This window comes from Dryobates pubescens, chromosome Z, assembly GCF_014839835.1.
Source record: "Dryobates pubescens isolate bDryPub1 chromosome Z, bDryPub1.pri, whole genome shotgun sequence".
NCBI lineage: Eukaryota > Metazoa > Chordata > Aves > Piciformes > Picidae > Dryobates > Dryobates pubescens.
This window is the reverse complement of record NC_071657.1, coordinates 85434708-85460893: the sequence shown is the minus strand read 5'-3', so window position 1 is coordinate 85460893 and position 26186 is coordinate 85434708. Positions and strand designations below refer to the sequence as shown.

Sequence of the window (26186 nt, the reverse complement as noted above, 5' to 3'; positions counted from 1 at the left end):
GTGCAAGAGTTTCAACAAGGAGAGGGAAGGACTCCTTAGTATGAACTCACAGCCTGATAACTACATTACCCCAAAAGAGAAAATATGGGCTGGGTGCCTCCAAGATCAAGAGAGAGTTGAACACACCTCCAAACAACAAGCAAAGGCTGACCAGGAATATGGGGCTCCTAGCCAAGAATGAAGTTCTTGAAAAAAACAAAGCCCTGAGGAGGGCAAAGTTGTCCCCTGACAAGAGATATCAGAACCACTCCAAGTTCTGCTACAAGCTGGACACTTAAAATAAGTGGGGTAGCCCTCAGGATCACTCATCTGTACTGAAGTGGTTGACACTTCAGCCACATCGGCACAATTTTAGTTCTTCATCCTGCTTATCACAGCTTTAGAGCAATCTGTGGTAAGAGTCACAAGGCAAGACTGTGTAACATAAAAATACTGCAACAAAAGCATAGCAAGGATTATTTAAGAAGAATACAGAACACAGGATTAACCAGGTTGGAAAGGACCTTCAAGATCATCAAGTCCAACCTATCACCCAACACCATCTGATGAAATAAACCATGGCACCAAGTGCCTCATACAGTCTCTTCTTAAACACTTCCAGCGATGATGACTCCACCACCAGCCTGGACAGCCCATTCCAATGATCAATCATTCTCTCTGTGAAAGAGACCAACCCTCACCTGGCTAAAAAATACTTTGTAGATGGTAATAAGGCCTCTTCTCCAGGCTAAGCAACCCCAGCTCCCTCAGCCTCTCCTCATAGGGCTTGTGCTCCAAACCCCTCACCAGTTTTGTTGCCCTTCTCTGGACACATTCCAGCAACTCAACATCTTTCCTAAACTGAGAGGCCCAGAACTGGACACAGTACTCAAGGTGTGGCCTAACCAGTGCTGAGTAGAGGGGGAGAGAATGACCTCCCTGCTCCTGCTGGCCACACCAGTCCTGATGCAGGCCAGGAAGCCACTGGCCCTCTGGGCCACCTGGGCACACTGCTGACTCATGTTCAGCCTACTATCAATCAGCACCCCCAGGTCCCTTTCTGCCTGGCCGCTCTCCAGCCACTCTGACCCCAGCCTGTAGCTCTGCATGGGGTTGCTGTGGCCAGTGTGCAGAACCTGGCACTTGGATGTGTTAAATCTCATGGTGTTGGACTCTGCCCATCTGTCCAGCCTGTCGAGGTCCCTCTGCAGAGCTCTCCTACCCTCTTAACAGATCAACTCCTGCCCCCAGCTTGCTGTCATCTGCAAATTTACTGATGATGAACTCGATCCCCTTGTGCAGATCATCAATACAGATATTAAAAAGAGCATGGGGCCCAGCACTGATCCCTGGGGGACACCACTTGTGACTGGCTGCCTGCTGGATGTGGCACCATTCACCACCACTCTGGGCTCAGCCCTCCAGCCAGTTCCTAACCCAGCACAGAGTGCTGCTGTCCAAGCCATGGGCTAACATCTTGGCCAGGAGTTCGCTGTGGGGGACAGTGTCAAAGGCCTTGCTGAAGTCCAGGCAGACTACATCCACAGCCTTCCCCACATCCACCAGGCAGTCACTTGATCATAGAAGGAGATCAGGTTGGTCAGGCAGGATCTGCCCTTCCTAAATCCATGCTGGCTGGGCCTGAACCCTTGGCCATCCTGTAAGTGCTGTGTGATTGCACTCAAGATGACCTCTTCCATAATCTTGCCTGGCACTGAGGTCAGGCTGACAGGTCTCTAATTCCCTGACTCATCCAACCGGCCCTACTGGGCATCACACTGGCCAGCTTCCAGTCATCTGGGACCTCTCCAGTGAGCCAGGACTGGTGAAAAATGATGTAGAGTGGTTTGGCCAGCTCATCTGCCAGCTCTCTCAGCACCCTAGGATGGATCCATTCTGGTCCCATGGGCTTGTGGGGATCCAAGTGGCTCAGCAGGTCTCTAACTGTTTCCTCCTGGATCACAGGGGAACTCTACTGCTCCCTGACTCCATCTGCCAGCTCAGGAGGCCACTTGTCTGCAAGACAACCTACTTTGCTATTAAAAATTGAGGCAAAGAAAGTGTTGAGTACCTCTGCCTTTTCCTCATCTTTAGTTACAATATTCCCCTCCATGTCCACTAAGGAGTGGAGCTTGTCCTTGTCCCTCCTCTTGCCATTAATGTAGTCGTAGAAGGATTTTTTGTTGTCCTTCACAGCAGAGGCCAGCCTAAGCTCTAAATGGGCTTTTGCCTCTCTAATTCTTTTCCTACATAAGCTAGCAACATCCTTAAACATTTCATGGGTTACCTCTCCTTCCTTCCAAAGATGATACAACCTCTTGTTTCCCCTTAATTCACTCAGAGGTTCACTGCCCATCCAGGCTGGCCGTCTGCCCCGGCGGCTCATCTTCCGGCCCATTGGCACAGCCTGTTCCTGAGCCTTCAAGAGTTCTTTCTTGAAGTAGGCCCAGCCCTCTTGGACCCCTTTGTTTTTAAGGGCTGTTTCCCAAGGTACCTTCTGAGCTAGTTCCTTGAGTAACCTGAAGTCTGCCCTCCAGAAGTCCAGAGTGGAGGTTTTGTTGCTGCCCCTCTTAGCTTGACTGCATATTGAAAACTCAATTATCTCATGGTCACTGGACCCCAGGCAGCCTCCAACCACCACATCTCCCACCAGCCCTTCTCTGCTTGTAGAAAGAAGGTCAAGCAAAGCCTTACCCCTGGTAGGCTCACTCAGCAGCTGTGCTAAGTAGCTATCCTCCACACACTCAAAGATCCTTCTAGACTGCCTCCTCTCTGCTGTGGTAAGTTCACAGCGGTTATCTGGCAGGTTAAAGTTGCCCACAAGAACAATGTCTGTTGCTCCTGAGACAGCCTCTACCTGCCTATAAAGTAATTCATCAGTCTGGTTGTTGATGAATTCATTCATTCCTCCTGGTTGGGTGGTCTATAAGAGACTCCAACCAGGATGTCAGCCTTGTTGGCCTTCCCTCTAATTCTCACCCACAAGCACTCAACTTGATCATCCTTGATCTCTAGTTCCATGGCATCTAGAGCCTCCCTGATGTACAGGGCCACCCCTCCACCCCTTCTCCCTTGGCTGTCTCTCCTGAAGAGCCTGTAGCCATCAGTTACGGTACTCCAGACCTGTGAGTCATCCCACCACGTTTCTGTGATGGCAACTACATCATAGTTTTCCTGCTGTAACAAGGCTTTCAGTTCCTCCTTCATTACCCATACTGCATGCATTAGTGTACATGCACTTCAGCTGGGCTGCTGGTTTCACCCTGACTCCAGCTTACCACCCTCAGACTCCTGTCTGGGGTGAGGGCGGACTTGTTTCAGCACCTTCCCCCTTCAAATCTACTATTCCTTAATTTTAAGTAGAACTTTGACCTTGAAGAACCAAACTTGCCTAGAACAAATGCACCCATAAAAAGAACAATCCTCTAAATCACAGAGTGAAGGCCTCTCTAGAATCCTATCAAAGCTGAATTACCTCCAGATCAGGTATCTAAAGTGTCTGAACACCAACTACCATTCCTCCTTTAACAATAGCCATGTGTAAGAAGAGCATGGTTAAAGTAGCAGAATGTGATTCAATAATGTAACTTTAAAATTTGTATTAAAAGACACACAGATCGTTTCTTTTCTTTGTGAACAGGAAGCTTCCCACAAAGTACTCCATACTTCGGGAAGTAAGCTCTCAAGTACTCTTAAATACCGGCCATGTCAAATGAGTACATAACACAAAAGCCTTGAAGACAAGCTTAGGAAAAGATCCATGCTCAGATGGCTGGCAATCAGGCTGATTGAGTATCCCTCTCAAGTTCCTGTTCACTGCTGAGCAGTGGAAGTATTACCAACACAAGAGCATGACAGGTCCACACAAATAATTTTCAAGATCAGGAGTTAAAACAATACACAAACCACCCATATTTTGTTAATTACTGCTAAGCAACATTCTGTTCAGCAGAATTCAAGAGGGATTAGGCATTATATGGGTAATAAGAACACCCACAATTACATTAACTAGGATAAAACAGTTTATAAAAGGATTAAAGGAATACCAAACCTTGTAGGATGAGTCAGCCACTACATCATAGATGAACTCTTCTTTGATTGTTTTGCTTAGCACAGAGCAGTAGAAGCTATGCCCATTATTCTAGCAACTGTTAGCTAAATCACACCAAGAATCAACCTTCAAAAAACAAAACAGAAATAAAACTACATCTGACTCACTCAGGTTCAGGCTTTCCTTTAGTGATCTCCTTTAGCTGTACGTTACGTGTATTTTGGAATAAATCAACTCAGGCCAAACTTCAACTCATTTATATTCACAAATGCTTGCAACGAACAGAACTAGAATTGAGAGACAGCCTCCCAAGCTGATGTGACTCACCCTCAAAGCCAGATCACAATGAAACACCAAAGTAAGCAATTTTCTGTTCATTTCAAAAACCAGCTATCACCTGAAGCTAGAGAAAAAAGACAACAAACAAGTCTCTAACAGGCTTGCCTTTGCCTGTCCTAAAACAGATGAACCAGAGAATCAAGATCCTTCTCCATTAGAAGGTTTGTCACTGGTGGTAAGACTACTCATTTTAGAAGAGTTTAACCACTTTCATCTCTTCTTAGACTCCGAGCTTTTGACCCAGTGTAAGGCTGACCAAATAATTAAAGATTTGCAAAAAGCCCCATACGTTTTAGCAGTCTATCTCGCATCTACAAAGAACAGCATAATTTGCCGTTAGCCCCATGAAGTGGCAGGGGGATATAGACAAAGGAGCTATAATTACCAAGGCATTTCCAGCTAAGTGTCAGCTACCATATGTTCTTTTCAGAAAACCCAGACTAGTCATGTGCCTAGTTTATAAAGCTCTCTATATCAAGCTTCGTTTTGACGAGAGGGTGGTTTTGATTGCACCAGGCCTTTTATGAACTTTTAACTGTCCAAATAGTGAAAGTAGACATAGTGATAGAACCTGCTGTAACTACAGAATTCAAGGAGTCACCTGGTGATGATCCAGATTTCATCCCACGCTCCCTCAGTTCTTTAAATATCCTTTGCCCATGTTAGGAAATATTTGGACAAATATACCACTCTACTTCCAGAGCTGATTTGTGAAGCTCCATCTGTTGATCAATATCAGACAAAGTTTCATAAGCCTTAAAGTCTGAAGTCCCATGTCTGAGATTAGCATTTTCACTGTAAGAACATGTTGAAGTGTCAGGAGATGTGAGCTAGGCTAAAAGCTTAAGCAAGAAAGAGGGTAAAAATTGCCATTGTTCCTTCAGAAAGAAGTACTCATGAATGAAAAAAAACAAACCAAAAAACCCCACACCTAGCACCAGTATCAGCATTACACTAGGGACTGGAGTTTTTTTGCATTAATATTTTGGGACTGCAGAAGCTGTTGTCACTCACTACAGAAGGCTTCCCTCTAATTTGTGAAGGCTTCAGAAGTTCAATCAACTATTAACTGTAACATTGGCTTACATTGTGAGTACAGAAAGTTAGAAGATATTTTGACTATGCTAAAAGAAAAAGAAACAAATGCAGCTAAACAGAAAGAAGAAATAGCTATGCTTCAAATGATTGAAGCTTTGAATAAAGAACCAAAATGCCAAACAGGATCTGCACCACAGAAACATGAGGCCTGCCTAGTATCCTGACAACTGCTGCTATGAGACAGGTGTCACAGAACGCTAAGAGTTGGAAGGGAAATTGAGAGATCATCTAATCCAAAACCCCTTATCAGAGCAGGATCACCTAGAGTAGATGACACATGTAGCTTCTCAACATGCAGGTAAAAATAAATGTGTAGTTACAGTTCCTGTATCTGTAGGGTAGATTTTTTTTTTTCCCCTAGAAGAAAAAAAAAAAATGGTAGGAAATTGTTACTACTACCAGTTTTAACCACTTGAGGTACTTCCTGCTGCAAAGGGCAGCATTAGCTTTCCACTTGCATCTGAACGAAGATTTTGATGACTTTTCATAAGTTACTAAACAAGAAATTCAGAAACCAGCTATTAGATGACAAGTGGAAAATGTACACTTAGCCTTGTGTAACTTCCCTGAGCACCTGGTGCTCTGCTTAAGATTCAGTGTTTGTAGAAATACCTGTCATAGCTGGCAGTTACAAATATGCTTGTGGCAGCAGGAAACAACTGGCTCACACTCCACTCATTTTATTCAGATTTGCTTTGTGTCAACATGAAAGAGAATTAAGTGCTTCATGAGGAAAGTAAAAGATTAAAACTTGCCAGTTTCACTTACAGAACTCCAAAACAGCACATGCAATTGTAATTAGTAAAACACATGGTAACATCTCTGTTCTCATCATAAGCACTAAAAGGACCTGAAACAATCCCTGACACAGTTGCAGCTTCTGCAATTTAGCTCTCATGTGGAATACAATTTTCATTTACATTTGCTTGCATGCAGGGTTTACTTTGCACTGGATTTTGCTGCAATATTTGTATTACCGCAATGAATATTGGGGCTGCAAAATGAAGCACCTCAATTCATCCCACATTCATCAGCCAATTTCTTAGGAATGAATATACCCTTGGAGATCAAGCATTTCTTCCCAAAGATGTTGCTTCATGCAGCAAGAGTGCAGCCAAACACACCATCATTACATGAGAAGATCCACCAGGGCTGCGTCACCTGCCACTGAAAAGAGCAACTTCTACTGAGGTCAAATCAATTTCCTGTATAAACCTCAAGCTGCTAATTGCTTCTGGTTCTTCTGTGAGCCCATCACCGTTTCTCAGTCTTAACATTTACTAGCTATTTTCCTAGAGATATTTAAGTGACTGCAGTTGCCAAGACAACCACTTCATCAACACCAGTATTTCAGCTCATCTATCTTAAGCTTCTCTTCCATTCACCATGACTTCTAAGAAATCAGCTGCTAAAAATACTAACTTTCAAATCAAACTTTTTTTTTTCATAATTTTTTTTTAAACATTTAGTAGCCTTTGAGACATTCTGTCCTAAGAATCTCCAGTTGCTTTCACAGGAACACATTTATTTTCATTATACTCTCAGATGTGAAGCTTCCTCACTGTAAAGCTGGAAGAAGCCTGATTGCTTAAACTCAAAGGCTAAAATCAAGGGTAAGATGTGATCATAGAGGTGTACATCCTGATCAGGTTTTTGCATGCCTATGCTGACACTTGATTAACTTGCTGAAGTTTCCTTCTATTTTGTTTTCTGTTTCCAAGAGAAGCTGGAAGTGACTCAATACTTCTAATAATAATTAAACTCAGCTAGACCTTGAAATTCACACCCATATTCATGTCTTTAAAAAATATCACAGAACTTCCACACAGGAATTATTACATGGATAATCCCCATAGTTTTATACAGGTTTTAACTGAGTGAGGCTTAAGCTGTCAAGCTCTCCTGCTATGGCAGCCATAAAACCTTGGAGCCAATCCAGCTGAGTTCCACAAGAAGTGAAGTTCTCAAATATAATACACTTTCTAGAAGTTGCACCTCAGTGAAAGCAGGAAAATAAAACTCTGCATAGCTTTCCCCTCCCCTCAATCCATCCATGTCAGACCCAGAAAAGCAGGCATCACAACTTCAATCACAATGAGAGCTCTGAGCAGAATTTCTGTCATGTAAAATATGGGTTAAGTCAACAGAAACAGTTAAGTCAGATTTGGTTAAAGTCCTACCAACAAACCTAGCAGCACCTTTGTATCACCAGCTTCTGAAGCCAGCTTCCCAAGTTTGTCTTCATGGCCATCACTGCTGTGACTTACAGATGCACTGCAGTAACTGTGCATCCATTAGCACAGATACTAGTAGCAGTCCAACCATGGCAATGTGGGATTAATCATGGGCTGCAAAACTAACTAGTAAGCTGGGACAGTTCACAACTGGTGTTAAATACCGTGTTGTCACGACCAGACCACTACTGTGTTTGAAGGAGGTTGAATGTGCTACTGCTGCAATGCAGGCATACTTCAACACTACAGAAGTATCTCAACGGTTTAGTATTGCAAACCTTAGTTCAACCACGGTTGAAACAGTATCACTGGGAAAAGTCCCAACTACTCCTTTTGGTGCACCTATTAATACAAGATGAACAAAACTAGAGCAGGAAAAAGACTTTGTATTCTGCCTGAAACTGTAGTTCTACTTGGCAATCACATTAAGCTGTGAACAGGCATCATTTAGCAAAGAAATACTATACAACAGCATTTATCAATGCATTTATATTCAAAGCAAAGAAGCCTCTGGCAATTAGAAACACCAGCTAGCCTTACAAATGGAAAGGTACCTGCAGGTCAGTTGTGCTGCAGTTGTCTATTTAAAGAGCTTGCTAAGTGCAGAATTTGGCTTTCTGCCCATGTGTTTTAAGCTCAGTGTTGTGGCATAGCCTGGGTAATTGCACTTTGGGTGACAAGCACAACACAACTCAGAGGCATGTCAGTAATACACTTTAGACCTTGTCTTAACTTATTAGAGCCAATTCTTGCCCTGTGAATGTGCCAGCTCCACTAAGGGCCATGCCATGCCAGGTATCCCTGGCTGTGCTACAGAGCTGTAAGGCACTTCTCACTTCCACACCTGACATCAAACATGTGTGCTGCTTTCACTATGCTGAGAGGCTTTACTTTGAATCTCATTTTCAAAGCACAGGAAGACAACTTAGGGTGACTGTAGTAGAAGAGCACAAGCAGCTGGAGCAATTAAGACAGTACAAGGAAGAGATCCCAAAGGTGGTGGACAGAAAAAAAAAAGTGGTTAGCTCTGGAATCAGTACAGATCCCTTTAACATTTCAAGTAAGGCAGTAAAGATACAGCTTTGTCTTCTCCAACAAAAAGTTGCCCAGATTCTCCCCAATACACTGAGAATTATTTGTGAAACCTATGTAGCATGTGTCTCCCCAGCAAGCCTTGACTTGATGGCTCTCTTCAACACCAAGAATGTCCCCCTCTTCCCCCAGGTTAAGTTACACAACCACAGCTTTATTTTTTGCTTTTAGAGAATTACTGCAGCTGCCTCAAAGACAAATTCTGTGCAGAGGAGTGTGACTTGTCAGTACATCAGGATCTGTGCTGAAGCACTTCAGGAAACTGCTCAGGTTTTTTAAAAACAAAACAAAACAAAAACACCCACCACAAAACTCCATGAATAAGCAGATGCTCTCATTCCAAAATTCTCTTTGCTTTTGTAATTAAGCAGCCTGAAAGCTATTCACGCGACAATTTCTTCAGCTACTCCCAATTTAAATACTGATCTTATAAACATAAAAGGTGAATTTGTTTTGAAAGAAAGCTTCCCCATGTACTATTTATATAAAAAATGCTGTCAACCTACAGATGTAGTCAACTATGCTATTGTAAGATATACCCATTTTACATAAAAACATTAATTTATCTGAGATCATGAATATGAACCCATTCGGGATAGGAGACTTAGTCCCTATCCTGTTGTTAAAGAACATTTTGGCCCTACATTACATTTAAAGCTGTATGAAGTCCCCAGTTCTACATGACTCTTCCAGTTTTAGCCCCATGTCCTTCAGATGAGGACCTTTAACGTTCACCAACAGATGAAGAACAACATACTGCATTGGTGCTCTCATGTGTTTATGTAGCATTCACAGACTATTCTCGACAAGTGGCACACTTCACCCATACAAACAGCCTGCTAGGTGATGAGTTCTAGATTGTGCATCCCTTTGACCCTGTCTAACATCTCATCATAGCAATTCATGTTCAGAACAAATGTGACACTACTATACTTAATAGCATCCCCCACCCCCCTACCCCCAAAAAAAGTAAATAAAATCAGCTAAACACATACTAAAGAAAGCTTATTGGCTGCTACCTAGCAGAAGACAATGTTTAGCTGGCCATAAAAGCATCTAGTGACAGACACAAAGCTTTCTTCAAAAAAGCTGATTTCCCATAACTTTTATTTCAAGTTGACATGATCTAGCTAATATGCAAATTAAGATCCAAATTCAACACAGCAACCAAGCACTAATAGTAAGCTTTGGGCTCAGCATAAGTTTTGTCATCTTCTTTTTTTTTTCTCTGTTACTATAGGTGGAAAGTTATGAATCACATAAAAGTGGTCTAGCAAAGCTCCAAGAGTAGCAAATCTCCTTCCCAGTGTCATCTTCACATTAATCTACCATAAAATATCTTCTTCATACTAAATTTTTAACAGATGTAGAATAAAGTTTAGATGAGTATAACACAGAAAACCACTATTTATACAAAGGTTATTCCAGGAAATACCATGTATCTATCTTGAGAGTGACAGGACACAATGAGCCTGCCTAGGCTGGTCTTTAGCTCCTTATGGGGTTACCCATGAACATCCAAGAGTCAAAACAAACTTCATTATTAAAAGACCTCAAAAACCAATCCAGCAAGTTCCAAAACGTACAAGCCAAAATGTTCAGGAAAGTCTGCCCCATCTATTCAGCTTCTCCCAGTAGAGCTGCAATTGCTGTATTTCAGGCCAAATGCTAACAAGATTCTTCCACACAATTAAAGACTACCACCAGAAAGGAAAAAAAAAAAAAACTCCAACCAAACCCCTAAACCACCTAAATTTTACATAAAGCATATTAGTCAAATATTGAATCACATAAGTTTTCAGGGTTCTGGCAGACACTGAGAAATGGAAATCATTCCATATGCTGGACTCAAAACATTCATTTTTACATGCCCAATGGAGATCATAAAGCAATATAAAAATGCCTAGTTCCATTTAGAAGTTCTTCAAGTAAAGAAGGAAGGACAAGAGGTTCCCTATAGAGAATATTTTAAGTATGACTGTGGTCATCTCAAGTAATAGCCACTTGACATTTAAAGAATTATGCAAGAGAAGAAACGCTACCATTATCCACTGAATCTGAACACTATGAGCCTCAATGCCTTCTTTGCTTGGCATTCTGAGTAATATGGCCACAACAGAAGGGAAAAACAAAAGAAAAGAAAAAGGCAGTATCATTAAGATCAGACAAAGCCTTTTCCACCTGAACTGTAACATTCTGTGCACCTCCATCTGAAGCATTCAGATATGGGCTTTTTGTTACCACATGAACCACAAATTGGAAGAGAACAGCTGCAAGACACTTGAAAGGTACAGAGGGCATGTTACCCTTATACTTCTTAATTCACCACTGAAAGGCATTCAGCTACCAAGAGTGGGTACAGTTCCTGCTTCACAAGAGAAGTAATCAGAAGCACCGAGATGAAATTCAGTTTTCTCCAAGACACTGCTAGAAGCCCATTCTTCAATATACTGTTAAAAGCCTATTCTTTCAACAGAGGTGAGTGCTTTTAGTTATTCTAACTAAGATACGCAAATACTGGGACATTAGTGTAGTTTACACTCATAAATGAGAGGCTTATATGAGCAGACTGTGCAAGAACAGATGTGTCAGAGAATGTATTGTAAATCAAAACTTCTCCATTGCCCGGCTTTTCTTTGGTAAGCCCAAGGCCAACGCTTGAAAACAGAGTATTATTTCAGCCTTTGCTTAGGTCTGACAGAAAAAGGTTTCTAGCTGCAAAGGTCTCTAAGGATTCATTTGAAAACAAGATCTTTTGCACAAGTATTAACTCATATGACAACTTGAGTCCTGGTCCTTACACTGTTCCAATACTCTGGCAAAGTTTTGCACCTTAACCCCTCCAAGTTCTTGGCTGCAATGAACACTAAAACATGCATTTTAACTATTTTAACTGGGATACATATCTTGAGGAAGAGTCATATGACTGTTGCAAATACATTCCTACAGCTATCAAATTTTACCTCCCAAGCAAAAGCCCTTTACCTAAATTTCTAAATTACTTTTATAATTAAGACAACAAAACAGATCAATAGAAACACTTCACATCATGCTTTTAGCACTAAAAACTCTAGGAGTAAAACACAACCTCTCTGCCAAGCAGTCTTCTCTTTGGTAATCATATCTACTATGACACCTTAAAGTGTCACCCACTAATGACAGTCCCTTTGTGTTCCCCTGCCATCCTCCATCAATTCCCTTAATTCAAGAAACACAAAGTCTTAAGGACATATTTCTTCACTTAGAATAGAATAAACCAGGTTGGAAGAGACCTTCGAGATCATCGTGTCCATCCTATCATGCAACACCACCTAATCAACTAAACCATGCTACCAAGCACCCTATCAAGTCTCCTCCTGAACACCTCCAATGATGGTGACTCCACCACCTCTCTGGGCAGCCTATTCCAATGGGCAATAATTCTCTCTGTGTAGAATTTCCTCCTAACATCCAGACTGAACCCCATGGTGCAGCTTGAGACTGTGTCCTCTTGTTCTGGTGCTGGTTGCCTGGGAGAAGAGACCAACCTCCGCCTGTCTACAACCTCCCTTCAGGTAGTTGTAGAGAGCAATAAGGTCTCCCCTGAGCCTCTTCTTCTCCATGCTAAGCAACCCCAGCTCCCTCAGTCTCTCCTCATAGGGCTTGTGCTCCAAAACCCTCACCAGTTTCGTTGCCCTTCTCTGGACACATTCCAGCAAGTCAACATCCTTCCTAAACTGAGGGGCCCAGAACTGGACACAGTACTCAAGATATGGCCTAACCAGTGCAGTGTACAGGGGCAGAATGACCTCCCTGCTCCTGCTGGCCACACTGTTCCTGATACAGGCCAGGATGCTGTTGGCCCTCATGGCCACCTGGGCTCATGTTCAGCCTACCATCGACCAGTACCCCCAGGTCCCTCTCTGCCCAAAATATCCTACATGTACAAGAATTCAGTACCATTAGCATTTTTCTATTTGCAGGCCACTTTGGGAAAATATATGTGCTTTTCAAATATTTCAGGAATTGTGAAAACAGGCCATCAGTTTAGCTCATCTTGGCTACTAGTACCCCAGGGGAAGGAATGCAATGCCAAAGTTATTACTATTAAAGCAGTCCAGTGAGATGAGACATTCTCAGTAAGTCACTACCACACTAGTCACTTAGTATGATTAAGTGCAATTCTTTTAACTCATAATTCTGGATAAAACACCAAGGTTTTAAAAATGAAGTAGCACTCTGGAAATAGCAAGCTAATTTTGTGCACGTGTGTATGTGTATGCATGTCTGATCACATGAGCTCAAATTATAAGAAGGCCTGCTATATTGTGAGTCACAAAACCTCTAGTCCTTCCACACTGCAATGTAACTGCAACTCTGGTACATTCCCAACTGGCACTCAGAGTGAAGTTCAACATAAAATATCCACCATTTAATCCTTACTATTCATTACTTGAATGCCTGACGATAGCCATAAGCTACACAGCCAAATTGTTCATCAAAGATCAGAATTACAGTTCTGTAATGTTTTATGGTGGTATTTCCTGCTCTCTAGATGAAAAACAAGCTTCATGCAGCGGAGCTGAAGTGCTACTGAAGATACAATACCCAGTGTGAATGCATCAGTATGTAAAACAGCACACAATAAGCATGACTTCAGAAACAGTGAGAAAAAACCATGTTTGAGCTTTGGAGAACTTAAATGTGGTCCCACACTCAGACACCGGCATAACATCACTACGATACCAGAGAACTTCAGGAACCAGTTATCCAGTGGCTTTTATTTCTCAGCAAAGTCTCTTCTAAGTGACTGCAATTTCTCAAGTTAACATTTTCTCACAGTGTCTTTTTCTAGAAGACATAGCACTTGATGTTTAAAGTTCTAAAAGATGGTAAGCAGAAAGGCTCTTGCTTGAACATGCCCTGTACACCATGTTGGAATACTGTAAATAAAAGGTTCAAAAACAAAAAGGTGACACCTCTGTGGAAAATGGACAGAAGACACAGGTCTGACCAACTAGCTATTTCACTCCATACACAAGTCAAACTCATGGGATGTATAGTTGAGGAATCACAAGAGTTAAGTCCTTTTCCTATATGGTTAGCATCTGAGGGAGACTGCCCATTCTTGGCCTTCCATGCCAATCTACGCGCTCCCAAATCACATTACTGTATGCTGCTAAATGCAGGATGAGCTCTAGGGGAGTTCAATATTGGGTTTGTATATATTTTTATCTACTTAATTCTTATTAATATTTTGTGTGCTCATTATTGTTTCATTAAAGGCATTTTAGTGTGTTAGTTTTGGTTATTGTCCCTGATCCCTAAATCTCTCCCCACTAATCCCTTACTCTTTCCCTTCTAGGATGGGAGAGAGGATAATAGAGAATGTCTGCCATTTGTCTAGTGGCCAGGACAGCTTTAACCCTTGGCAGTTAACCAAGAAAAGAAAAAAAGTTATATTTTACCATAACCAAGGATCATTTTGTGCAAATTCATGAAAACAGAGCCAAACAATGGAAAAATCATGCAAACTGACAGTGCTCAATTTTTCCAACTGGAAAGTTTCCATTTTTATTCTAAGGGCAGAGGGTGGGGTGTGCTAAAAGCTCTTGTCATGGAACAGGACCTCATCAGAGGGGGTCTTGTATTTTCTAGTAGTATCAGAACTGGAGATGACTCCAAGCTGAGTGGTGCTGTTGATATGCCAGAGGGTCAGGATGTCATCCAGAGGGACCTGGAGACGCTGGAGAGGTGGGGCCAGGTGAACCTCACGGAGTTCAACAAGAGCAAGTGCAGGGTTCTACAACCTGTGCTGGAACAATCCTCATTATTGATACAGACTGGGTGATGAGATGATAGAAAGAAGCCCTGTGGAAAAGGACTTTGGAGTGATGATGGACAAGAAGCTGGTCATGAGTACACAGAGTGAGCTAGCAGCCCAGAAGGCAAATCACATGTGGCCAGCAGTTCCAGAGAGGTGAGTCTACCACTTTGTTCTGGTGAGACCTCACCTGAAGTACTGTGTCCAGGTCTGGAGCCCTCAGTATAGGAAGGACATGGACCTGATGGGAGCAGGTCCAGAGGAGGGCCATGAAAACTATCAGGGGGTTGGAGCACCTCTGCTATGAGGACAGGCTGAGAGAGGTGGGGTTGTTCAGCCTGGAGGAGGCTCTGGGAGACATAATAGCAGCCATCCAGTACTGGGGGCCTACAAGAAGGATGGAGAGAGACTGTTTACAAAGGTCCCATCCCTGAAGATATCCAAAGTGAGACGCGACAGGGCTCTGGGCAACCTGATCTAGTTGAAGATGTCCCTGTTACTGCAGAGAGGGTTGGACTAGATGATCTTTGGAGGTCCCTTCCAACCCAGACCATTCTATGATCTGTGCTTAGTGCACACAAAAGTCCTACCTAGGTTAGAGAAGCCACAGTGAAAGGACTGGAAGCTGGCTACCATTGCTACTCTGTCCATTTGCTTCTGAGGATAGACTGCTGTCCAAAATAGGCTGCAAGCTGAATAAGTTATTTGAAGGCTTCAGCAGTGCCCACAGAGGCAACCATATGAAAAATTTTATGGAACAGCACAGTGAGGGTCATTCAGGTGTTCTCCAAGACTAAGAGTTAGAGATTGTAACTGTGCTTACCATCAGGGAACCAACATCACAAGTTGTTTGCCTCTGTGTCTGCAGACAGCTTAATGGCACTTTGGCTATGGAGGCTGCCTGAAAGGGAGATCTTCAGACTCAGAGCAAGCAGTTCCAGGATCTGTTCCTCCACAGCTCCACATCCCTTTGCTGTACCAAACCTCTGCTTATTAAAGTTGATGGCATCTAAAGGTGTCAAGTACACTGTATCATCTTGCAATGCAGAGGCCTGTAGAAGGCAGCTATTGTGCTGAAAGTACATTTTTCACTCAGCCTTGAGGAATATTTTAGTGGAGTCAAATGTTCAGCCAGTTACATAATTCTAAGTGCTTAAAAACTTCTATTTGCTTAATTTTAAGCTTTCTGGGAAATACAATAGCAATAGCAAACTTCTAAACATGGTGCTCATTCTTGCTATCAGTCAGCCAAAAATAATTTCTGTATCAATTTCTGTCTCTGAAAAAAATACCCCTATATAATGCAGATTGCTTTGAAATCAAAACAAATCACTTGGAAGATGAGATACAACAATACAGAAGTCTACACACCACATGGTGAGCAAGTTACAAAAGGAAAACAGTGACTGACAACTATTTAGCCCCAAGTACTTGGGAAAAAAACCTAATTATAATGCTTGGGGATTCCCCCCCCCCTTCCCCCTTTTCCAACTTGTGTGAAGAGCTGCAAAGTTGCAAAAAAGCCTACTAAAATGAATTACCTCAAGAGCTATCAAATAGCAGTTCCAAATAAATTTTTATTTCCTTGAATGTTAGGTGTATTCATTTTCATCTATGCAGACTAAATCACCTCTGAAGGACTTTTGACTGTTGCTCTAAATTAAACATACTTCTTGACACAGAATGCTTGGTCAAACCATGCTTCTGGGCAGTCCTGGATTTAATAATGAAGTTTCTATTTGTAGAATTCCTCACTTGCCCCTTCCCTGAAAGGTTGGCTCCCAGCACATGAACATCAACTATAAAAACTGGAAGAATTTCCTTTTTAAAAAACAATCCAAAGTTGTAATGCTAAGGAGCAACTGCACCAAACAGAGCTTCGCATAAGCTATCAGCAAACAGTTCTTAATATTTCTGCAAGTACCCTGAAAACATTCCTTTATTAAAGCATGGAGCAGAGTTTTATCACACTCCAGGCTCTAAAGGCCCATCTATCAAAGACACAGGCTACAAGGGAGACAGAGAAAGCAATCAATGGTCAACTGAATTCACAGAATTATTTCAGTTGGAAAAGACCTCTTAAATAAGTTCAACCATCAACCTAACACCACCATGGCCACTAAACCATGTCCCAGACTGCCATGTCCACATGTCTTTTTAACACCTCCAGGAACTCCACCACCTCCCTGGGCAGCCTATTCCAATTCCTGACCACACTTTCAGTAAAGAATTTTTTCCTAATAAACGGTCTCTGATGCAATTTGATGCTATTTCCTCTTGTTCCATCACTTGCTACTAGGGAGAAGAGACCAACCTCCAATAAATGGTGACACCCAACCGTGCACCTGAAGCAACTATTCATTATGAGTCCCACTTCCACCAAAACTGATTGTGCTAGCAAAAACTTTAGTTGAACTGGCTTGCTGACAGAAGCTGAAGGACAGACATCTGCTCTTATCACTAGACCTCTCTGGAGGGCTCATCACTGATCCTGAACTATTTTTGTCTTACCAGCATGGAGTAAGAGGTAACCAGTGCAGTGCTTCCCAAAGAGTGGCAATCTGGAACTTCAGTAACGGCTTGCCCAAAACATTACATTCAGTATGTGCAGGGGTAAAGTCATCAGATGAAAGCCAATATAACCTGCTGCAGATGTGCACCTCCAGCAGACCACAGGCACAGCTGCAACTCAGGACTGTGCCTATTCCTTGCTAACACAAGCTGCTCCTCATACAGTGGTTGCTTCTTTAGGCTGCTGCCTTTTCTTTCTAGCTGAGAAGTCCTGACTATGAAGTACTGCAGCAGATCTGAGTATGCTGTAATAGTTCATAAAATACATTCACGTTCAGTGCTTGAGTTCTGCAGATGTCCCTGACTTTATTATAGCCAGCACTAAGGTACTTGCAACCCACTGTTTAAACAAACATTCAGAGGTACTTGTTTTCTGTTTCAATTTATTAAAATGATAGAGTTACAGGACTAGCAAAGGAAACCAGAACCTACCGAAATGTTGAACCAGCTTTTAACAGCAGTAGCTCCTGTCAAGGAGGTGCAAAAAGAGCGCTCTGCTCATTTGTGTTTATTCAGCTAGTTCAACAATCCAAAGAGAAAGGTTGTGTTTCCCCAAGAATAAAGCAAGTGCCAAATGCTGATGCTACCAGCCCCATGAATACAAATCAAGCATTTGTATTCCAAATCAACACACACTAATATTTTCTTCATTAAGGTCCCATTCAACACAGGTTTTCCTCAAAATATTTCTATTTGATCTTAACTAGAAGCTGTCATACTGTCTCTCCAGTTGCTACCCTGAAACTACACCTCATTAAAGTTTTAAAAAATGTACATCCCATAACTATATTTCTAATCCTGAAACTAAAAAGCATACAGAACAAGACAAAGCTAGGTATTTCATTAAGCCAAGAAAGCTGAAAGATAAATCATATGCTGATCTGAATGAGACCTCACCTTTCCTTTACTATGAATATATCATAGAAATCACCCCACCAAATAAAGATTACCATATTAATACAATCTCTAAGTTATCATAGTTAAAAGTTTGCCTGAAGGCCAAACAAAGAAAACCAAGATCATCACTTCTCAGGACAACAGGATTCCTTCTCCCTAGGAACAGAACGAGAGCCTAAGACTACTTTCTTCAGTGGCTCAGAAGTTAGGATACATAATCAGTGATGAAACACTGCCAAAACAAAGAACCACCATGCATGACTCTTCTCGTGGGGGAAGATGAGAGAGAAACATATGACAGACTTTAACCATGTCACCTGAAGGGAATCCCTCTGCTGTGGAAGTGTGAAAGAATCGAGAGACTTCTGTCTCCCATTCTCTAAGTACCACAGAATCAGCTGGACAAATTTAAGGTAAGCACAAAAGAATATGGACATCAAAAATCAAAAAAGCACATTTATAATACTGAAATACGGCAATTAGTAAGCTTGCCCAAATCTATACATTCCCAGATTATTTCATAGAGTGTTTCAGCTTCTTTCCAGGAACAACTGCAAACAGCACAGACAATTTCCCAGCCAAACAAAAATGCTATGACCCATTGTGATTTCTTCGAAAAAAAAAGGAGATGAATGAGTAATTTAAGTGCAGGAAGAGGTCACCAGACCATTCAGATGTAAAAATGACCCACTTAGTAACTATAGTCTAGAGGAACTTCCTTACTAATAATGGAGGTGAGTCTAAGAATATACCTATCATACCTACATGAGTAAGCTAGCCAGCTCACTACAAAAGGAAAGCCTTGTGCCAAAGCTGTCCCTTCCTTAAAAACTAATGAGGTCAAACTCAATACAACTCCAACCTATTACGCTCCAAACTACAGATTATTTTGGGTTTGTGGAACAGAGCTCTTAAACCTTTACCCAGAGAGGGTAAGAGGCACCAAAGATGCATGTTAGTCAAGCAAAGATTATCCTTTTTTTTTAACTCAGTTTGGCAGAAGCCAAAGGAAACAGAAGATGTAGAAGTCACCATTAAACTTGTGGCAGAAGCAAGCTGAAGGGAACAGTACTTCTCCAGAGACTAAGTGGACATTGAGTGCAAAAATGTACACCCAGTGTAACGTATATTTATGCAGGCAGCAAGGTTTTTAATTGCTGCTTTTCAGGAAATCCTGCAGCTCCCCCTTATTAGAATTTAAGCCTGCTCCCTTCAGTTCCTTTCTGGGACAGCAGTGTCAAAATTAAGTTTTTTTGGAATATCAGGAAAGTTGAGACAAAAAATGAAAGTATTTATCTACCTTCACCAATTATGCATTGCTATTGCCCTTTGAAGGCTGCCCTCTATGTCTGGAGATCAAGAAAAGGAAAACAAGGTGGTGGTGAGGGAAATTTACGGAAAACAGTCCTGAATCCATGAAGTTTTTAGGACAACAATGCCTTTACCCTGAATTAGTCACCCTACACAGGATGCTCCTAAACAATAACTGAGCCTGTCAAAAGAGATGGTTGGAAAGCCCCTTGCTTTGAAATAAACATATACAGACGAGAGCCAAGTGGACAACCTGGTAGAAGGGAAAAAATGACACCCAGTCACGAGATGCCAGGCTTTCTTTGGGGTTAAAACAGGAAAAGGATAGAAAAGAGGTGGCTCCCACTCCCCAAAACCCGTCCCCAAGAACAGGGGACCTCCCGCAGGCGCCAGCCAGCCTGCACAGCACACCGTCCCCGTTCCTCCGCCGCCGGCAGCGGGACACCGAGCCTCCCTACCCTCCCTCCTCCTGCAGGCCCCGACCCCTTCCCACTGGAGGCGGAGGGGCTGACAGCGGCCGCGGGCCCACAGTCCCACCGGAGACTCTCAGAGCCCGACAAAGAGGCCCGGCAGAATGAGGAGACAGTTAGGAGTTGGGGGTTGTGGAGGCCCCAGTGGCGAGTCCCCGGGACCACCGCGGCGGCGGGAGGCCCGGCCCGCCGGCTAGGCGATGAAAAAGCCATACCTTGAAGTACCCTCCCTCGTAGAGAGTATTGGGGGGACCAAAAATCGCCACCTCCCAGTTGTAGAGGTCGGACTCGTCGACCAGGGTGATGCGGAAGCCCTCCACCGGCTCCTCCTGCAACGACTTCAGCTCCAGCATCAGCGCCTTCTGCGAGCTGCTCATCTGCTGTTGGGCCATGGCGCGGCGCGGCCCCCGCCGCCTCGCCGCCGCCGCTGACCTGTGCTGCCGCTCCAGCTGCTGCCGCTCCAGCTGCTGCCGCGCCGCTGTCCGCCGCTCCCACAACACTGGCAACCCACGGCCGCCGCGCAGCCCCACGGGCCCCCGCCTCTCGCCGCGCTGAGGGCCGCCGCCGCCACCACTTCCTTTTGTGACGGCGCCCGCTCGCCGCTGACCTCAGCGCGCCGCGCCGTGCCCCGCCCCGCCGCACGCCAGGCCCCGCCCTCGGCAGCGCGCTTAAAGGGGCCACGCTCCACACTCACTCCCCGCTGTCACCACCCGCCCCCCCACCCCACCCCGTCTCGTCCCGTCCCGTCCCGTGCCCTCCCCTCTCCTCCCCTCCCCTGCCCTGCCGCGCGTGGGGGTGGTGTGCGCCGCTGCTCCAGCCCTACCGGCTGCGCCCGCATGCCCCCTCCGAGCAGGCCTGGCCTCAAGAAGTGAGGAGCCATGGAGATGGCACATGGCCCGGCCCTGCGCTTCGGTCAGAACAACCGCAGGCTTGGAGAATGTGCTGGGTTGAGGCAGCCCCCTCTCCCCACCACGGGCAGGAATAAACACTCAAGACAAACGGATTGCAAAAGTGATGAAAGTTTAAATAGAAAGCAGTGAATGTTACAGAAAACCCAAAGCGCAGTGATAAAAAGAGATCCCAAAGCAAACCCAGAGGCATCCCATTCCCACCTGAGGGTACACCCAAGACCCACAGGGCTCCTTCTTCCCCCTCCCTCTGCTGGGCTAGTCTCAGCTGGCCAGGCCTGAGACTGCCCATCCCCTCGTGGCCTTGGGCCTAGCCAGGCCCAAAGCCAGCAGACATCTCCCCCAGTTACCGGCTGACGGAGGAGGAAGAAAACAGAACGTGCTAGACCCCGCACTGGATCTTATAGTGGTGCAAAGAATTATGGTAGGAAATACACAATTTCCTGTGTCCGTCCCTCTGGGCTGGCCTTCTGGACACAGGAAGTGAACACACCATGGGGGCACCCAGCTCAGACTGCAACAGTGGAAAGGTGGCCATCAGGAAAGGACCTGGGGGTGTTGGTGGACAGCTATGGAATGTGAGCCAGCAGTGTGCCCAGGTGGCCAAGAAGGCCAACACATCCTGTCTTGCATCAGGAATAGTATGGCCAGCAAGTAGGGAAGTGATGGTGAGGCCACACCTTGACCAGTTTTGGTCCCCTTACTACAAGAGGTACATTGGGGTGCTGATACGGGTCCAGAGAAGGGCTGTGAAGCTCATGAAGGGTCTGGAGAAAAGTCTTACAAGGAGTGGCTGTGGGAACTGGGATTCTTTAGGAGGTTGTAGTGAGGTAGCTGTTGGTCTGTTCTCCCAAGTAACCAGCAATAGGACAAGAGATAATAGCCTTAAGCTACACCAGGGAAGAGGCATCCACAACCTCCCTGGACAACCTGTTCCAGCATCTCACCACCCTCACAGTAAAGAATTTATTTCTAATATCTAGTCTAAATCTGCCTTCATCAACCGTGACTCGATTCCCTTAAAATCATGCATACACTCCCAAGCAGCAGTAGAAGAGAAACAGGTGCCTTCCACAGGTGTTACTTTGGGGCAACCTCATGAGTCCAAGTGCAAGGTCTTAATACCTGGATTGGGGAAAGCCTCAATATTGATGCAGGTTGAGGGATGATATGATTTAGAGCAGCCCTGTGGAGAAGGACTTGGAGGTAGTGGTGCGTGTAAGCACTCACAGCCCAGGCAGCCAACCTGTCCTGGGCTGTATCAAAACAAGTGTGGCCATTGGCTGGAGGGAAGTGACTCTAGATTACTGTGTCCAGCTCTGGAGTCCTCAGAAAAAGGAAGACATGGACCTCTTGGAGTGGATCAAGAGGGTCACAAAACCAGCCAGAGGGTCATGGCACCTCTCCCATGAAAAAGGGCTGAGATAGTTGGGGTTGTTCAGAGAAGAGAAGGGTCTCTGGAGAACATTTTGAGGCCTTTCAATACTCAAGCAGGGCCTGTGAAATAGATGGGTGAGGACTTTGTAGTTGGGGCTGTTGCCATAGGACATGGGGTAGTGATTGTAAACCAAAAGAAATGATAGTCAGGCTAGATAAAAAGAGGGTATGTTTTACCCTGAGGGTGGTGAAACACTGTCACAGTTTGCAGAGAGAGGTGGTAGATGCTCTATCCCAGGTAACATTGAAGGTCCGCTTGGACAGAGCTCTGAGCAGCTGATCTAGTTGAAGATGTCCCTGCTGACTGCAGGAGGGTTGGATTAGATGACCTTTAAAGAACACTTCCAATCCAAACCATTCTATGATTCCTCAACACAATTAAGGGAGAAAAACCTTCGCAGAGGTGGTGAGATACCTCAACTGGTCAACATGAGCAAGCTCCTATTCCTTAACAAGTCCTTACTGAATAACATAAATACTATACTTCATAAAAACAGATGAAGAAAAAAACAAAGTGATTATCCAGCAGGAGAATAAACACCATAGCATGACCACAGACAGTGCAATTCTGGATTCCATTTCTGGAACTGGTAAAACAGGCACCATGCAGGACCATGAGGATGCTTGAGAAATACCCAGCACAGATGTAGTTGTAACCTGGACATCTTGTCTCAGCCAGGATGGGAGAAACAATAAGGATGTAATGGCCCTGACAGAGAAAAGCCAATGTATATTCCTCAAATTAAAGAATTAGTGTGGTTTCAACAAGAATAATTTAAATAACTCACAGGCTATGATGTGTTCTAAGATAATTGCAATGACTCCTCCAAAGGGCCAAAGTTATTTGCCTTTGTTGGCAGATATAAAAACTGGGGATGAACGAAAGGTGAGGAGAGGCTGAGGGAGCTGGGGTTGCTTAGCCTGGAGAAGAGGAGACTCAGGGATGACCTCATTGCTGTCTACAACTACCTGAAGGGAGGTTGTAGACAGGCAGAGGTTGGTCTCTTCTCCCACGCAACCAGCACCAGAACAAGAGGACACAGTCTCAGGCTGCACCATGGGAGGTTTAGGCTGGAGGTTAGGAAGAAGTTCTACACAGAGAGAGTGATTGCCCATTGGAATGGGCTGCCCAGGGAGGTGGTGGAGTTCACCATCATTGGAGGTGTTCAGGAGGAGTCTTGATAGGGTGCTTGGTTGCATGGTTTAGTTGATTAGGTGGTGTTGGATTAGTTGATAGGTTGGACACGATGATCTTGAAGGTCTCTTCTTCCAACCTGGTCTATTCTATTCTATTCTATTCTATTCTATTCAAAATCGTGTCATGCTTCAATGTAAGCATGTGGTGTTGGATCACATGGAGCTCAGACATGAAGTGGTAAAAGACCCTGAGATGCTGCTGTTTAGAGAAGTGTCCTGATTTTGCTGGGATAGACTCACAGAACCACTTTTCTGTTCAGAAAAGCTGCATTTCTGAGAAGTCTACAAGTTTTGCTGACCATAGTTGGCCAACAGAAGTATTCCATAGCCTCATGCTCACTATAAATTAGGAAGTTTACTGGGAATGGTTCTCCTTCTCTTCAGCAGTCACCATTCCTGAAGGGGTTCACCTGTGATTCTCTGACCTAAGGCTGACTCTCCTGTGTGCTGTGACTATCACATTTTCACTGGAGCTGTGCTGCTTGCAGTGCTTGTATTCACTGCTGGAAGCGTGCAACTCACCACCACTAACTTGGGCTGAGCATGATTTCATATCCTTGATACTAATATCAGTATTAATCTCAGGAGATTTAATTTTTAAAAAATATATCTTACTAAATGTTTCCACCTATAGGGGTGTCCTTGCCTTTTCCCAGTTCCCCTTCCTGGGCATTAAGGGGGGTCGCTGTGTGAAAGACAAATGGCTGAATGAGGACAGGGATTGAGGAGTTTTCACTTCAGAGATTAATTAAATGAACAAAGCAATCGAAGAGTTCAAGAGCAAGGGGAAAGTCAAGAGGGACTGTCCATAAAGGAGGAACTGATAACCTGGAATACTCATTTCATTAGATTGTGAGACTTACTGCTGCTGGATGTTACTCCATTCAACTCAGTAACATTCAGAGATTTAGAGAATAACAAGAGCACTGCAGTTACCACACAGAAAGACATGGGGATGCATTCGACATGTCAAATTCCTGCTTTGCATTTCTTTCATCCTGCTGCACGTGGATGGGTACCTGCTTCTTGAAAACACAGGTTGAATGATCCCTGCATCCTTATATGGCTTTAATCTTCTCCTTTGCCTCTGTCACCTCTCACTGCTTTCCCCATGACTGCCCTACAGGCACAGGTGACCATTAGACAATTCTGCCACTCCTTCCAGAGCCATGGCCTTTCCCAAAGGGACTAACAGTGGGGACTCTCAGCATTGGTGAGAGATCATGCAGCTGGGGCAGCCTGCACTGCAGATGGACCTTGAAGTATCTACCTGGTACTTGGCAGCCACAGCTCTTTCTCCAGACATTCGCTCAGGGAGGAGAGCAAGAGGCAGATGGTTTTCCCCAAGCACCAGCTGTTACCAGCACAAATTTGCTGTCAACATGGAGGTGAGCACAGCACCTTTCCCCTCGTGCCTGTGACTGCTGTCCTGCCCACCTGCTGCCTTTGGGCTCCCCCTAATAAGGCCCCTATCACCTTATCCAAAGATGCTCCAGCACAGGCAGTGGTACCCAGTCCAGGGATTGATGCTGCCTCCATCCTGTAAAATACTCTAGCTTGACATGTCAGAGGCACAGACCTTTGCAAAATCCCGTCTTGCCCTGGAAAATGTCCCTTTGGAGACTGGCTCTGGGTTTCTTGTGAGTTGGAATGAGCTCTGGCTCAGTGCCGTAGGTTTCATCTATGGCAGAGGAACATCCCTTGTCCCTCGTCAGCATGCTTGGCTACACTGCAAAGAAGCAACTGTTCCCCTGCATGTGCCTCCCTACAGGCACAGATCTCTCACTCATTTCCAGCCTGAAGTGAGCTCAGGTTTACAGAAAGCTGCTTTATTGTGCTCTCACATCCTCAGCCTGGGAGATGGAGGCCAAACACTTCTGTGTCCAAAAAGCTGTTTGTCAGAGGAGCTCCTTGACACCCAGGCAGTACCATGCTGAGTGTGTTTTGTGGTGGGAGTTCAGACTCATGTTCTTATTTATGTCAAGGGGAGAGAGGAGAGGTTCAGAGGGGTTCGGGGAGGGGAGCAGAGAGGAGGGGAAGGGAGAGGAGAGGTTCGGAGAGGAGGGGAGAGGAAAAGTTCGGAGAGGAGAGGGGAGGGGAGGGGAGGAAGGGGAGAAGGGAAAGGAGGGGAGGGAGGGGAGGAGGGGAGGGAAGGGAGGACTATAGAATAGAATAGAATAGAATAGAATAGAATAGAATAGAATAGAATAGAATAGAATAGAATAGAATAGAATAGAATAGAATAGAATAGAATAGAATAGAATAGGAAAAATAGTTTAGCTGGAAGGAATGTACAACAATCATCTATTCCAACTGCCTGACCACCTCGGAGCTGACCAAGCATATTATTAAGGGCATTGTCCAAATGCAACATAAGTGGTGACAGACTTGGGGCATCAACTGCCTAAGAAGTCTGCTCAAATGTCTGTCCACGTTCTGCAAAGAAATGTTTCTTCATGTCCAGTTTAAACCTTCCCTGGCACAACCATTCCCCTGTGTTCTATTCTCCAATACCAGAAGAAAAGCTCAGCACCTCCTTCCCAGTTCCCCCTCCTCAGGAAGTTGTAGAGAGCAATGACTTCTGTCTCCTCTTCACCAAAGTAGACAAGCACTGTGCCTTGCACATGGTCTCTTCCAAAGTGCAGACAAAGATTTCCTCCAAAGTGCAAAGTCCTTAGCTATTCCCCATTCCTTCCACCCTTCTAACCAGTCTTGTTGCCCTCTTCTGGATGCATTCAGAGGGCTTCACATGCTTCTTAAAATGTCTGAAGTTGATAGACATATTTTTGTCAATATGGG

At 44.3% G+C, this 26186-nt stretch overlaps 1 protein-coding gene across 1 annotated transcript in view; it reads right to left on the bottom strand.

Moving 5' to 3' along the window:
* The window catches only part of UBE2R2 (ubiquitin conjugating enzyme E2 R2), a 64953-nt gene extending 44500 nt beyond the window's left edge, over nt 1-20453 (bottom strand). The window contains exon 1 of the mRNA XM_054178656.1: nt 20061-20453. Within this exon, the coding sequence (XP_054034631.1) occupies nt 20061-20237 (177 nt within the window). The 5' untranslated portion in view covers nt 20238-20453. The remainder of the gene's footprint in view (nt 1-20060) is intronic.
* Between the last annotated feature and the right edge of the window lie 5733 nt (nt 20454-26186).